Source organism: Pelobates fuscus, chromosome 8 (genome assembly GCF_036172605.1).
Source record: "Pelobates fuscus isolate aPelFus1 chromosome 8, aPelFus1.pri, whole genome shotgun sequence".
Classification (NCBI taxonomy): Eukaryota; Metazoa; Chordata; class Amphibia; order Anura; family Pelobatidae; genus Pelobates; species Pelobates fuscus.
In genome coordinates this window covers 163,328,615-163,346,715 of record NC_086324.1, presented here as the reverse complement: position 1 = coordinate 163,346,715, position 18,101 = coordinate 163,328,615, and the positions used below count along the sequence as shown (strand labels likewise).

The 18,101-nt window shown below is 54.3% G+C and overlaps 1 protein-coding gene across 1 annotated transcript in view; it reads right to left on the bottom strand.

The window, feature by feature from the left end:
• MAPK8IP3 (mitogen-activated protein kinase 8 interacting protein 3) overlaps window positions 1-18,101 on the bottom strand; it is a 78,228-nt gene that overhangs the window by 10,374 nt on the left and 49,753 nt on the right. Inside the window, exons 20-21 of the mRNA XM_063430612.1 lie at window positions 1,485-1,650; window positions 419-604 (exon numbers count right to left, since the gene is read on the bottom strand). Coding sequence (XP_063286682.1) covers window positions 419-604; window positions 1,485-1,650 — 352 coding nt within the window. The remainder of the gene's footprint in view (window positions 1-418; window positions 605-1,484; window positions 1,651-18,101) is intronic.

Sequence of the window (18,101 nt, the reverse complement as noted above, 5' to 3'; positions counted from 1 at the left end):
GAAAGCTGACGAGGCCACGCAGGATTGTGCTAACCTTCCCGGCAATGCCTGAGGCAGGATGGGAGGAATTTGCGAGCTGATAAGGCCTATGCTCAGATTAAAACCTGGTTGGGTAAAACACAACTATATCTTTTTATTGTTTAGTTGTACAGTTTTATGTAGAAATTACATTAATCATTTGTGATAGCATGTGACCTTGAAATATCCAATGTGTACAGAAAACATTTTAACAAAATGAGATTTCATTTGTGTCATGCAGTTGTACAAAGTTCGTAACAGGTGGCAGAGCTCCTGTATAGGGGCGCTCCACCATAATGCAGCTCTTTGTAGTGGTTATGGTGCTATGACTCTACAGGCTAACCTATTAGGCATGGGTGATGGAGGTTATAGTTCTTTCATTGTCTCTTTGACTACTTGCCTTGTCCCTTGTCCAAAATAGGTGTATCTCCTCGGGATGAGCAGTTGCTCCGTGGTACATTGCATCTTGTGGCACATCCCACGAGGGTAATTCCTGCTAAAACTCCATCGGTATCCCCAGTGTCTTCCGGATTCACATCCCCCTCCAGGAATATCTCACCAGGTGGATAATCACCATCGCTGGCAGCTGTAATAATATAAATCCCACATTATATAGATAACATTGATCCGAGACAGGTTCAGCTTTTAATAATACAATATATTGCAAATAATATAAATCAATTTTTTTTTTTTTTTTAAAGATTTGCCTCCCTTGGTTAATAGTGGATTCAAATAGAGCAGTAAATTATGTTTAATTTAATTTGTAAAATAGTGTGAGAGAGCAAATCAGACCCCAGCTTGTATGAAAGGGTGAATCTAACTGGATTAGTGTATGTCTGCTCCAACAACATTTACGTTTTACAACCCAGAATTAGCTTTTTTTAGGCTTCTGAAACCACAACACCATCTAGTAAACAGCCCATGAAGCGCTCAGAGCTCCTAGTAAGACTCAGTACATGAATGGCATGTGGGTAACAAGGCCCAAACTGTACCAGACCAACCAAATACTGGATTGTTCTGAGCATGTTACAGCCAAGGCGATTATGATCATATCACGTAATCTACTTAAAGGGGGAGTTATGAAGAAGAAAACATATTCAATTTAGCAATGTGAAGCAAAGACCCAAACGCCTTTCTAGCGAGGTAATACAGACCCCAAAAACACAGTTTTGGTTGGAGCACACTCGTATAGTATTGTGCCACATCACAGCAAAGTTTCTATAAGCCCTGTTTCCTTTTTTTTTTTTTTACAAGTGTGAATTAGTAAAAAATCTCTGATTTTAAACTTAAAGAGACACATTGGAAAAAAAATCTTGTTTGGAAAGTTCAGCTAGGATTCTAGTTCAGCTGTTTTATCGTACGATGTAAAATTCACTGTGAATTCCTGACAATGCTGACTTTTGTAAATAACGTAGTGTATTTTGGAAATGTGGTCAGCAAGAGGATATCCGTGGCTATCCACATACCAGGAATACTGGAGATGCACAGGACGTGTGCGTTGCAGACAGTAAACTGGTCCACCAAGGTGCCAGGCTGGTTGGCATCGATGATCACCACCTTGCTGGTAGACAGGGTGCTGGTGAGGATCCACACACGGCTGGAAGTGGCATCAAATTCATGCAACTCTTTACTCTGCAATGAGATGTATTAGACTAACAGTGAAGACATGTCCATTTGTACTTCGTGCTCCAGCTCCCCACACCTCCTATAACCCACACTACCTGCTCCAGCTCCCCACACCTCCTATAACCCACACTACCTGCTCCAGCTCCCCACACCTCCTATAACCCACACTACCTGCTCCAGCTCCCCACACCTCCTCTAACCCACACTACCTGCTCCAGCTCCCCACACCTCCTATAACCCACACTACCTGCTCCACCTCCCCACACCTCCTATAACCCACACTACCTGCTCCAGCTCCCCACACCTCCTATAACCCACACTACCTGCTCCACCTCCCCACACCTCCTATAACCCACACTACCTGCTCCAGCTCCCCACACCTCTTATAACCCACACTACCTGCTGCAGCTTCCCACACCTCTTATAACCCACACTACCTGCTCCAGCTCCCCACATCTCCTATAACCCACACTACCTATAACCCACACTACCTGCTCCAGCTCCCCACATCTCCTATAACCCACACTACCTATAACCCACACTACCTGCTCCAGCTCCCCACACCTCCTATAACCCACACTACCTGATCCAGCTCCCACAACTCCTATAACACACACTACCTGAACAGCATGCTCACTCCAGCTCCCCACACCTCCTATAACCCACACTACCTGCTCCAGCTTCCCACACCTCCTATAACCCACACTACCTGTCCCAGCTCCCCACACCTCCTATAACCCACACTACCTACTCCAGCTCCCCACACCTCCTATAACCCACACTACCTACTCCAGCTCCACGCACGTCATATAACCCACACTACCTGCTCCAGCTCCCCACATCTCCCATAACCCACACTACCTACTCCAGCTCCCCACACCTCCTATAGCCCACACTACCTGCTCCAGCTTCCCACACCCCCTATAACCCACACTACCTGCTTTAGCTCCCCACACCTCCTATAACCCACACTACCTGCTCCAGCTCCCCACACCTCCTATAACCCACACTACCTACTCCAGCTCCCCACACCTCCTATAACCCACACTACCTGCTCCAGCTCCCCAAACCTCCTATAACCAACACTACCTGAGCAGCACCCAACACCTCCTATAACCCACACTACCTGCTCCAGCTCCCCACACCTCCTATAACCCACACTACCTGCTCCAGCCCCCCACACCTCCTATAACACACACTACCTGAGCAGCTCCCCACACCTCCTATAACCCACACTACCTACTCCAGCTCCCCACACCTCCTATAACCCACACTACCTGCTCCAGCTCCCCACACCTCCTATAACCCACACTACCTGCTTCAGCTCCCCACACCTTCTATAACCCACACTACCTGCTCCAGCTCCCACAACTCCTATAACACACACTACCTGTTCCAGCTCCCCACACCTCCTATAACCCACACTACCTACTCCAGCTCCCCACACCTCCTATAACCCACACTACCTACTCCAGCTCCACGCACGTCATATAACCCACACTACCTGCTCCAGCTCCCCACAACTCCTATAACCCACACTACCTACTCCAGCTCCCCACACCTCCTATAGCCCACACTACCTGCTCCAGCTTCCCACACCCCCTATAACCCACACTACCTGCTTTAGCTCCCCACACCTCCTATAACCCACACTACCTGCTCCAGCTCCCCACACCTCCTATAACCCACACTACCTACTCCAGCTCCCCACACCTCCTATAACCCACACTACCTGCTCCAGCTCCCCAAACCTCCTATAACCCACACTACCTGAGCAGCACCCAACACCTCCTATAACCCACACTACCTGCTCCAGCCCCCCACACCTCCTATAACACACACTACCTGAGCAGCTCCCCACACCTCCTTTAACCCACACTACCTACTCCAGCTCCCCACACCTCCTATAACCCACACTACCTGCTCCAGCTCCCCACACCTCCTATGACCCACACTACCTGCTTCAGCTCCCCACACCTTCTGTAACCCACACTACCTGCTCCAGCTCCCACAACTCCTATAACCCACACTACCTACTCCAGCTCCACGCACGTCATATAACCCACACTACCTGCTCCAGCTCCCCACAACTCCTATAACCCACACTACCTACTCCAGCTCCCCACACCTCCTATAGCCCACACTACCTGCTCTAGCTTACCACACCCCCTATAACCCACACTACCTGCTTTAGCTCCCCACACCTCCTATAACCCACACTACCTGCTCCAGCTCCCCACACCTCCTATAACCCACACTACCTGCTCCAGCTCCCCACATCTCCTATAACCCACACTACCTATAACCCACACTCCCTGCTCCAGCTCCCCACACCTCCTATAACCCACACTACCTGCTCCAGCTCCCCACACCTCCTATAACCCACACTACCTGCTCCAGCTCCCCACACCTCCTATAACCCACACTACCTGCTCCAGCTCCCCACATCTCCTATAACCCACACTACCTATAACCCACACTCCCTGCTCCAGCTCCCCACACCTCCTATAACCCACACTACCTGCTCCAGCTCCCCACACCTCCTATAACCCACACTACCTGCTCCAGCTCCCCACACCTCCTATAACCCACACTACCTATAACCCACACTACCTGCTCCAGCTCCCCACACCTCCTATAACCCACACTACCTGCTCCAGCTCCCCACACCTCCTATAACCCACACTACCTGCTCCAGCTCCCCACACCTCCTATAACCCACACTACCTATAACCCACACTACCTGCTCCAGCTCCCCACACCTCCTATAACCCACACTACCTGCTCCAGCTCCCCACACCTCTTATAACCCACACTACCTGCTCCAGCTTCCCACACCTCTTATAACCCACACTACCTGCTCCAGTTCCCCACACCTCCTATAACCCACACTACCTGCTCCAGCTCCCCACATCTCCTATAACCCACACTACCTATAACCCACACTACCTGCTCCAGCTCCCCACATCTCCTATAACCCACACTACCTATAACCCACACTACCTGCTCCAGCTCCCCACACCTCCTATAACCCACACTACCTGCTCCAGCTCCCACAACTCCTATAACACACACTACCTGAACAGCATGCTCACTCCAGCTCCCCACACCTCCTATAACCCACACTACCTGCTCCAGCTTCCCACACCTCCTATAACCCACACTACCTGTTCCAGCTCCCCACACCTCCTATAACCCACACTACCTACTCCAGCTCCCCACACCTCCTATAACCCACACTACCTACTCCAGCTCCACGCACGTCATATAACCCACACTACCTGCTCCAGCTCCCCACAACTCCTATAACCCACACTACCTACTCCAGCTCCCCACACCTCCTATAACCCACACTACCTGCTCCAGCTCCCCACACCTCCTATAACCCACACTACCTGCTCCAGCTCCCCACACCTCCTATAACCCACACTACCTGCTCCAGCTCCCCACACCTCCTCTAACCCACACTACCTGCTCCAGCTCCCCACACCTCCTATAACCCACACTACCTGCTCCAGCTCCCCACACCTCCTATAACCCACACTACCTGCTCCACCTCCCCACACCTCCTATAACCCACACTACCTGCTCCACCTCCCCACACCTCCTATAACCCACACTACCTGCTCCAGCTCCCCACACCTCCTATAACCCACACTACCTGCTCCACCTCCCCACACCTCCTATAACCCACACTACCTGCTCCAGCTCCCCACACCTCCTATAACCCACACTACCTGCTCCACCTCCCCACACCTCCTATAACCCACACTACCTGCTCCAGCTCCCCACACCTCCTATAACCCACACTACCTGCTCCAGCTCCCCCCACCTCCTCTAACCCACACTACCTGCTCCAGCTCCCCACACCTCCTATAACCCACACTACCTGCTCCACCTCCCCACACCTCCTATAACCCACACTACCTGCTCCAGCTCCCCACACCTCCTATAACCCACACTACCTGCTCCAGCTCCCCACACCTCCTATAACCCACACTACCTGCTCCACCTCCCCACACCTCCTATAACCCACACTACCTGCTCCACCTCCCCACACCTCCTATAACCCACACTACCTGCTCCAGCTCCCCACACCTCCTATAACCCACACTACCTGCTCCACCTCCCCACACCTCCTATAACCCACACTACCTGCTCCAGCTCCCCACACCTCCTATAACCCACACTACCTGCTCCAGCTCCACGCACGTCATATAACCCACACTACCTGCTCCAGCTCCCCACACCTCTTATAACCCACACTACCTGCTGCAGCTTCCCACACCTCCTATAACCCACACTACCTGCTCCAGCTCCCCACACCTCCTATAACCCACACTACCTGCTCCACCTCCCCACACCTCCTATAACCCACACTACCTGCTCCACCTCCCCACACCTCCTATAACCCACACTACCTGCTCCAGCTCCCCACACCTCCTTTAACCCACACTACCTGCTCCACCTCCCCACACCTCCTATAACCCACACTACCTGCTCCAGCTCCCCACACCTCCTATAACCCACACTACCTGCTCCAGCTCCACGCACGTCATATAACCCACACTACCTGCTCCAGCTCCCCACACCTCTTATAACCCACACTACCTGCTGCAGCTTCCCACACCTCTTATAACCCACACTACCTGCTCCAGCTCCCCACATCTCCTATAACCCACACTACCTATAACCCACACTACCTGCTCCAGCTCCCCACATCTCCTATAACCCACACTACCTATAACCCACACTACCTGCTCCAGCTCCCCACACCTCCTATAACCCACACTACCTGATCCAGCTCCCACAACTCCTATAACACACACTACCTGAACAGCATGCTCACTCCAGCTCCCCACACCTCCTATAACCCACACTACCTGCTCCAGCTTCCCACACCTCCTATAACCCACACTACCTGTCCCAGCTCCCCACACCTCCTATAACCCACACTACCTACTCCAGCTCCCCACACCTCCTATAACCCACACTACCTACTCCAGCTCCACGCACGTCATATAACCCACACTACCTGCTCCAGCTCCCCACATCTCCCATAACCCACACTACCTACTCCAGCTCCCCACACCTCCTATAGCCCACACTACCTGCTCCAGCTTCCCACACCCCCTATAACCCACACTACCTGCTTTAGCTCCCCACACCTCCTATAACCCACACTACCTGCTCCAGCTCCCCACACCTCCTATAACCCACACTACCTACTCCAGCTCCCCACACCTCCTATAACCCACACTACCTGCTCCAGCTCCCCAAACCTCCTATAACCCACACTACCTGAGCAGCACCCAACACCTCCTATAACCCACACTACCTGCTCCAGCTCCCCACACCTCCTATAACCCACACTACCTGCTCCAGCCCCCCACACCTCCTATAACACACACTACCTGAGCAGCTCCCCACACCTCCTATAACCCACACTACCTACTCCAGCTCCCCACACCTCCTATAACCCACACTACCTGCTCCAGCTCCCCACACCTCCTATAACCCACACTACCTGCTTCAGTTCCCCACACCTTCTATAACCCACACTACCTGCTCCAGCTCCCACAACTCCTATAACACACACTACCTGTTCCAGCTCCCCACACCTCCTATAACCCACACTACCTACTCCAGCTCCCCACACCTCCTATAACCCACACTACCTACTCCAGCTCCACGCACGTCATATAACCCACACTACCTGCTCCAGCTCCCCACAACTCCTATAACCCACACTACCTACTCCAGCTCCCCACACCTCCTATAGCCCACACTACCTGCTCCAGCTTCCCACACCCCCTATAACCCACACTACCTGCTTTAGCTCCCCACACCTCCTATAACCCACACTACCTGCTCCAGCTCCCCACACCTCCTATAACCCACACTACCTACTCCAGCTCCCCACACCTCCTATAACCCACACTACCTGCTCCAGCTCCCCAAACCTCCTATAACCCACACTACCTGAGCAGCACCCAACACCTCCTATAACCCACACTACCTGCTCCAGCCCCCCACACCTCCTATAACACACACTACCTGAGCAGCTCCCCACACCTCCTTTAACCCACACTACCTACTCCAGCTCCCCACACCTCCTATAACCCACACTACCTGCTCCAGCTCCCCACACCTCCTATAACCCACACTACCTGCTTCAGCTCCCCACACCTTCTGTAACCCACACTACCTGCTCCAGCTCCCACAACTCCTATAACCCACACTACCTACTCCAGCTCCACGCACGTCATATAACCCACACTACCTGCTCCAGCTCCCCACAACTCCTATAACCCACACTACCTACTCCAGCTCCCCACACCTCCTATAGCCCACACTACCTGCTCCAGCTTCCCACACCCCCTATAACCCACACTACCTGCTTTAGCTCCCCACACCTCCTATAACCCACACTACCTGCTCCAGCTCCCCACACCTCCTATAACCCACACTACCTGCTCCAGCTCCCCACATCTCCTATAACCCACACTACCTATAACCCACACTCCCTGCTCCAGCTCCCCACACCTCCTATAACCCACACTACCTGCTCCAGCTCCCCACACCTCCTATAACCCACACTACCTGCTCCAGCTCCCCACACCTCCTATAACCCACACTACCTGCTCCAGCTCCCCACATCTCCTATAACCCACACTACCTATAACCCACACTCCCTGCTCCAGCTCCCCACACCTCCTATAACCCACACTACCTGCTCCAGCTCCCCACACCTCCTATAACCCACACTACCTGCTCCAGCTCCCCACACCTCCTATAACCCACACTACCTATAACCCACACTACCTGCTCCAGCTCCCCACACCTCCTATAACCCACACTACCTGCTCCAGCTCCCCACACCTCCTATAACCCACACTACCTGCTCCAGCTCCCCACACCTCCTATAACCCACACTACCTATAACCCACACTACCTGCTCCAGCTCCCCACACCTCCTATAACCCACACTACCTGCTCCAGCTCCCCACACCTCTTATAACCCACACTACCTGCTCCAGCTTCCCACACCTCTTATAACCCACACTACCTGCTCCAGTTCCCCACACCTCCTATAACCCACACTACCTGCTCCAGCTCCCCACATCTCCTATAACCCACACTACCTATAACCCACACTACCTGCTCCAGCTCCCCACATCTCCTATAACCCACACTACCTATAACCCACACTACCTGCTCCAGCTCCCCACACCTCCTATAACCCACACTACCTGCTCCAGCTCCCACAACTCCTATAACACACACTACCTGAACAGCATGCTCACTCCAGCTCCCCACACCTCCTATAACCCACACTACCTGCTCCAGCTTCCCACACCTCCTATAACCCACACTACCTGTTCCAGCTCCCCACACCTCCTATAACCCACACTACCTACTCCAGCTCCCCACACCTCCTATAACCCACACTACCTACTCCAGCTCCACGCACGTCATATAACCCACACTACCTGCTCCAGCTCCCCACAACTCCTATAACCCACACTACCTACTCCAGCTCCCCACACCTCCTATAGCCCACACTACCTGCTCCAGCTTCCCACACCCCCTATAACCCACACTACCTGCTTTAGCTCCCCACACCTCCTATAACCCACACTACCTGCTCCAGCTCCCCACACCTCCTATAACCCACACTACCTACTCCAGCTCCCCACACCTCCTATAACCCACACTACCTGCTCCAGCTCCCCAAACCTCCTATAACCCACACTACCTGAGCAGCACCCAACACCTCCTATAACCCACACTACCTGCTCCAGCTCCCCACACCTCCTATAACCCACACTACCTGCTCCAGCCCCCCACACCTCCTATAACACACACTACCTGAGCAGCTCCCCACACTCCTATAACCCACACTACCTACTCCAGCTCCCCACACCTCCTATAACCCACACTACCTGCTCCAGCTCCCCACACCTCCTATAACCCACACTACCTGCTTCAGCTCCCCACACCTTCTATAACCCACACTACCTGCTCCAGCTCCCACAACTCCTATAACACACACTACCTGTTCCAGCTCCCCACACCTCCTATAACCCACACTACCTACTCCAGCTCCCCACACCTCCTATAACCAACACTACCTACTCCAGCTCCACGCACGTCATATAACCCACACTACCTGCTCCAGCTCCCCACAACTCCTATAACCCACACTACCTACTCCAGCTCCCCACACCTCCTATAGCCCACACTACCTGCTCCAGCTTCCCACACCCCCTATAACCCACACTACCTGCTTTAGCTCCCCACACCTCCTATAACCCACACTACCTGCTCCAGCTCCCCACACCTCCTATAACCCACACTACCTACTCCAGCTCCCCACACCTCCTATAACCCACACTACCTGCTCCAGCTCCCCAAACCTCCTATAACCCACACTACCTGAGCAGCACCCAACACCTCCTATAACCCACACTACCTGCTCCAGCCCCCCACACCTCCTATAACACACACTACCTGAGCAGCTCCCCACACCTCCTTTAACCCACACTACCTACTCCAGCTCCCCACACCTCATATAACCCACACTACCTGCTCCAGCTCCCCACACCTCCTATAACCCACACTACCTGCTTCAGCTCCCCACACCTTCTGTAACCCACACTACCTGCTCCAGCTCCCACAACTCCTATAACACACACTACCTGAACAGCATGCTCACTCCAGCTCCCCACACCTCCTATAACCCACACTACCTGCTCCAGCTTCCCACACCTCCTCTAACCCACACTACCTGTTCCAGCTCCCCACACATCCTATAACCCACACTACCTGCTTCAGCTCCCCACACCTTCTGTAACCCACACTACCTGCTCCAGCTCCCACAACTCCTATAACCCACACTACCTACTCCAGCTCCACACACGTCATATAACCCACACTACCTGCTCCAGCTCCCCACAACTCCTATAACCCACACTATCTACTCCAGCTCCCCACACCTCCTATAGCCCACACTACCTGCTCCAGCTTCCCACACCCCCTATAACCCACACTACCTGCTTTAGCTCCCCACACCTCCTATAACCCACACTACCTGCTCCAGCTCCCCAAACCTCCTATAACCCACACTACCTGAGCAGCACCCAACACCTCCTATAACCCACACTACCTGCTCCAGCCCCCCACACCTCCTATAACACACACTACCTGAGCAGCTCCCCACACCTCCTTTAACCCACACTACCTACTCCAGCTCCCCACACCTCCTATAACCCACACTACCTGCTCCAGCTCCCCACACCTCCTATGACCCACACTACCTGCTTCAGCTCCCCACACCTTCTGTAACCCACACTACCTGCTCCAGCTCCCACAACTCCTATAACCCACACTACCTACTCCAGCTCCACGCACGTCATATAACCCACACTACCTGCTCCAGCTCCCCACAACTCCTATAACCCACACTACCTACTCCAGCTCCCCACACCTCCTATAGCCCACACTACCTGCTCTAGCTTACCACACCCCCTATAACCCACACTACCTGCTTTAGCTCCCCACACCTCCTATAACCCACACTACCTGCTCCAGCTCCCCACACCTCCTATAACCCACACTACCTGCTCCAGCTCCCCACATCTCCTATAACCCACACTACCTATAACCCACACTCCCTGCTCCAGCTCCCCACACCTCCTATAACCCACACTACCTGCTCCAGCTCCCCACACCTCCTATAACCCACACTACCTGCTCCAGCTCCCCACACCTCCTATAACCCACACTACCTGCTCCAGCTCCCCACATCTCCTATAACCCACACTACCTATAACCCACACTCCCTGCTCCAGCTCCCCACACCTCCTATAACCCACACTACCTGCTCCAGCTCCCCACACCTCCTATAACCCACACTACCTGCTCCAGCTCCCCACACCTCCTATAACCCACACTACCTATAACCCACACTACCTGCTCCAGCTCCCCACACCTCCTATAACCCACACTACCTGCTCCAGCTCCCCACACCTCCTATAACCCACACTACCTGCTCCAGCTCCCCACACTCCTATAACCCACACTACCTACTCCAGCTCCCCACACCTCCTATAACCCACACTACCTGCTCCAGCTCCCCACACCTCCTATAACCCACACTACCTGCTTCAGCTCCCCACACCTTCTATAACCCACACTACCTGCTCCAGCTCCCACAACTCCTATAACACACACTACCTGTTCCAGCTCCCCACACCTCCTATAACCCACACTACCTACTCCAGCTCCCCACACCTCCTATAACCCACACTACCTACTCCAGCTCCACGCACGTCATATAACCCACACTACCTGCTCCAGCTCCCCACAACTCCTATAACCCACACTACCTACTCCAGCTCCCCACACCTCCTATAGCCCACACTACCTGCTCCAGCTTCCCACACCCCCTATAACCCACACTACCTGCTTTAGCTCCCCACACCTCCTATAACCCACACTACCTGCTCCAGCTCCCCACACCTCCTATAACCCACACTACCTACTCCAGCTCCCCACACCTCCTATAACCCACACTACCTGCTCCAGCTCCCCAAACCTCCTATAACCCACACTACCTGAGCAGCACCCAACACCTCCTATAACCCACACTACCTGCTCCAGCCCCCCACACCTCCTATAACACACACTACCTGAGCAGCTCCCCACACCTCCTTTAACCCACACTACCTACTCCAGCTCCCCACACCTCATATAACCCACACTACCTGCTCCAGCTCCCCACACCTCCTATAACCCACACTACCTGCTTCAGCTCCCCACACCTTCTGTAACCCACACTACCTGCTCCAGCTCCCACAACTCCTATAACACACACTACCTGAACAGCATGCTCACTCCAGCTCCCCACACCTCCTATAACCCACACTACCTGCTCCAGCTTCCCACACCTCCTCTAACCCACACTACCTGTTCCAGCTCCCCACACATCCTATAACCCACACTACCTGCTTCAGCTCCCCACACCTTCTGTAACCCACACTACCTGCTCCAGCTCCCACAACTCCTATAACCCACACTACCTACTCCAGCTCCACACACGTCATATAACCCACACTACCTGCTCCAGCTCCCCACAACTCCTATAACCCACACTATCTACTCCAGCTCCCCACACCTCCTATAGCCCACACTACCTGCTCCAGCTTCCCACACCCCCTATAACCCACACTACCTGCTTTAGCTCCCCACACCTCCTATAACCCACACTACCTGCTCCAGCTCCCCAAACCTCCTATAACCCACACTACCTGAGCAGCACCCAACACCTCCTATAACCCACACTACCTGCTCCAGCCCCCCACACCTCCTATAACACACACTACCTGAGCAGCTCCCCACACCTCCTTTAACCCACACTACCTACTCCAGCTCCCCACACCTCCTATAACCCACACTACCTGCTCCAGCTCCCCACACCTCCTATGACCCACACTACCTGCTTCAGCTCCCCACACCTTCTGTAACCCACACTACCTGCTCCAGCTCCCACAACTCCTATAACCCACACTACCTACTCCAGCTCCACGCACGTCATATAACCCACACTACCTGCTCCAGCTCCCCACAACTCCTATAACCCACACTACCTACTCCAGCTCCCCACACCTCCTATAGCCCACACTACCTGCTCTAGCTTACCACACCCCCTATAACCCACACTACCTGCTTTAGCTCCCCACACCTCCTATAACCCACACTACCTGCTCCAGCTCCCCACACCTCCTATAACCCACACTACCTGCTCCAGCTCCCCACATCTCCTATAACCCACACTACCTATAACCCACACTCCCTGCTCCAGCTCCCCACACCTCCTATAACCCACACTACCTGCTCCAGCTCCCCACACCTCCTATAACCCACACTACCTGCTCCAGCTCCCCACACCTCCTATAACCCACACTACCTGCTCCAGCTCCCCACATCTCCTATAACCCACACTACCTATAACCCACACTCCCTGCTCCAGCTCCCCACACCTCCTATAACCCACACTACCTGCTCCAGCTCCCCACACCTCCTATAACCCACACTACCTGCTCCAGCTCCCCACACCTCCTATAACCCACACTACCTATAACCCACACTACCTGCTCCAGCTCCCCACACCTCCTATAACCCACACTACCTGCTCCAGCTCCCCACACCTCCTATAACCCACACTACCTGCTCCAGCTCCCCACACCTCCTATAACCCACACTACCTATAACCCACACTACCTGCTCCAGCTCCCCACACCTCCTATAACCCACACTACCTGCTCCAGCTCCCCACACCTCTTATAACCCACACTACCTGCTCCAGCTTCCCACACCTCTTATAACCCACACTACCTGCTCCAGTTCCCCACACCTCCTATAACCCACACTACCTGCTCCAGCTCCCCACATCTCCTATAACCCACACTACCTATAACCCACACTACCTGCTCCAGCTCCCCACATCTCCTATAACCCACACTACCTATAACCCACACTACCTGCTCCAGCTCCCCACACCTCCTATAACCCACACTACCTGCTCCAGCTCCCACAACTCCTATAACACACACTACCTGAACAGCATGCTCACTCCAGCTCCCCACACCTCCTATAACCCACACTACCTGCTCCAGCTTCCCACACCTCCTATAACCCACACTACCTGTTCCAGCTCCCCACACCTCCTATAACCCACACTACCTACTCCAGCTCCCCACACCTCCTATAACCCACACTACCTACTCCAGCTCCACGCACATCATATAACCCACACTACCTGCTCCAGCTCCCCACAACTCCTATAACCCACACTACCTACTCCAGCTCCCCACACCTCCTATAACCCACACTACCTGCTCCAGCTCCCCACACCTCCTATAACCCACACTACCTGCTCAGGCTCCCCACACCTCCTATAACCCACACTACCTGCTCCAGCTCCCCACACCTCCTCTAACCCACACTACCTGCTCCAGCTCCCCACACCTCCTATAACCCACACTACCTGCTCCACCTCCCCACACCTCCTATAACCCACACTACCTGCTCCAGCTCCCCACACCTCCTATAACCCACACTACCTGCTCCACCTCCCCACACCTCCTATAACCCACACTACCTGCTCCACCTCCCCACACCTCCTATAACCCACACTACCTGCTCCAGCTCCCCACACCTCCTATAACCCACACTACCTGCTCCACCTCCCCACACCTCCTATAACCCACACTACCTGCTCCAGCTCCCCACACCTCCTATAACCCACACTACCTGCTCCACCTCCCCACACCTCCTATAACCCACACTACCTGCTCCAGCTCCCCACACCTCCTATAACCCACACTACCTGCTCCAGCTCCCCCCACGTCCTCTAACCCACACTACCTGCTCCAGCTCCCCACACCTCCTATAACCCACACTACCTGCTCCGCCTCCCCACACCTCCTATAACCCACACTACCTGCTCCAGCTCCCCACACCTCCTATAACCCACACTACCTGCTCCAGCTCCCCACACCTCCTATAACCCACACTACCTGCTCCACCTCCCCACACCTCCTATAACCCACACTACCTGCTCCACCTCCCCACACCTCCTATAACCCACACTACCTGCTCCAGCTCCCCACACCTCCTATAACCCACACTACCTGCTCCACCTCCCCACACCTCCTATAACCCACACTACCTGCTCCAGCTCCCCACACCTCCTATAACCCACACTACCTGCTCCACCTCCCCACACCTCCTATAACCCACACTACCTGCTCCAGCTCCCCACACCTCCTATAACCCACACTACCTGCTCCAGCTCCACGCACGTCATATAACCCACACTACCTGCTCCAGCTCCCCACACCTCTTATAACCCACACTACCTGCTGCAGCTTCCCACACCTCTTATAACCCACACTACCTGCTCCAGCTCCCCACATCTCCTATAACCCACACTACCTATAACCCACACTACCTGCTCCAGCTCCCCACATCTCCTATAACCCACACTACCTATAACCCACACTACCTGCTCCAGCTCCCCACACCTCCTATAACCCACACTACCTGATCCAGCTCCCACAACTCCTATAACACACACTACCTGAACAGCATGCTCACTCCAGCTCCCCACACCTCCTATAACCCACACTACCTGCTCCAGCTTCCCACACCTCCTATAACCCACACTACCTGTCCCAGCTCCCCACACCTCCTATAACCCACACTACCTACTCCAGCTCCCCACACCTCCTATAACCCACACTACCTACTCCAGCTCCACGCACGTCATATAACCCACACTACCTGCTCCAGCTCCCCACATCTCCCATAACCCACACTACCTACTCCAGCTCCCCACACCTCCTATAGCCCACACTACCTGCTCCAGCTTCCCACACCCCCTATAACCCACACTACCTGCTTTAGCTCCCCACACCTCCTATAACCCACACTACCTGCTCCAGCTCCCCACACCTCCTATAACCCACACTACCTACTCCAGCTCCCCACACCTCCTATAACCCACACTACCTGCTCCAGCTCCCCAAACCTCCTATAACCCACACTACCTGAGCAGCACCCAACACCTCCTATAACCCACACTACCTGCTCCAGCTCCCCACACCTCCTATAACCCACACTACCTGCTCCAGCCCCCCACACCTCCTATAACACACACTACCTGAGCAGCTCCCCACACCTCCTATAACCCACACTACCTACTCCAGCTCCCCACACCTCCTATAACCCACACTACCTGCTCCAGCTCCCCACACCTCCTATAACCCACACTACCTGCTTCAGCTCCCCACACCTTCTATAACCCACACTACCTGCTCCAGCTCCCACAACTCCTATAACACACACTACCTGTTCCAGCTCCCCACACCTCCTATAACCCACACTACCTACTCCAGCTCCCCACACCTCCTATAACCCACACTACCTACTCCAGCTCCACGCACGTCATATAACCCACACTACCTGCTCCAGCTCCCCACAACTCCTATAACCCACACTACCTACTCCAGCTCCCCACACCTCCTATAGCCCACACTACCTGCTCCAGCTTCCCACACCCCCTATAACCCACACTACCTGCTTTAGCTCCCCACACCTCCTATAACCCACACTACCTGCTCCAGCTCCCCACACCTCCTATAACCCACACTACCTACTCCAGCTCCCCACACCTCCTATAACCCACACTACCTGCTCCAGCTCCCCAAACCTCCTATAACCCACACTACCTGAGCAGCACCCAACACCTCCTATAACCCACACTACCTGCTCCAGCCCCCCACACCTCCTATAACACACACTACCTGAGCAGCTCCCCACACCTCCTTTAACCCACACTACCTACTCCAGCTCCCCACACCTCCTATAACCCACACTACCTGCTCCAGCTCCCCACACCTCCTATAACCCACACTACCTGCTTCAGCTCCCCACACCTTCTGTAACCCACACTACCTGCTCCAGCTCCCACAACTCCTATAACCCACACTACCTACTCCAGCTCCACGCACGTCATATAACCCACACTACCTGCTCCAGCTCCCCACAACTCCTATAACCCACACTACCTACTCCAGCTCCCCACACCTCCTATAGCCCACACTACCTGCTCCAGCTTCCCACACCCCCTATAACCCACACTACCTGCTTTAGCTCCCCACACCTCCTATAACCCACACTACCTGCTCCAGCTCCCCACACCTCCTATAACCCACACTACCTGCTCCAGCTCCCCACATCTCCTATAACCCACACTACCTATAACCCACACTCCCTGCTCCAGCTCCCCACACCTCCTATAACCCACACTACCTGCTCCAGCTCCCCACACCTCCTATAACCCACACTACCTGCTCCAGCTCCCCACACCTCCTATAACCCACACTACCTGCTCCAGCTCCCCACATCTCCTATAACCCACACTACCTATAACCCACACTCCCTGCTCCAGCTCCCCACACCTCCTATAACCCACACTACCTGCTCCAGCTCCCCACACCTCCTATAACCCACACTACCTGCTCCAGCTCCCCACACCTCCTATAACCCACACTACCTATAACCCACACTACCTGCTCCCGCTCCCCACACCTCCTATAACCCACACTACCTGCTCCAGCTCCCCACACCTCCTATAACCCACACTACCTGCTCCAGCTCCCCACACCTCCTATAGCCCACACTACCTGCTCCAGCTTCCCACACCCCCTATAACCCACACTACCTGCTTTAGCTCCCCACACCTCCTATAACCCACACTACCTGCTCCAGCTCCCCACACCTCCTATAACCCACACTACCTGCTCCAGCTCCCCACACCTCCTATAACCCACACTACCTACTCCAGCTCCCCACACCTCCTATAACCCACACTACCTGCTCCAGCTCCC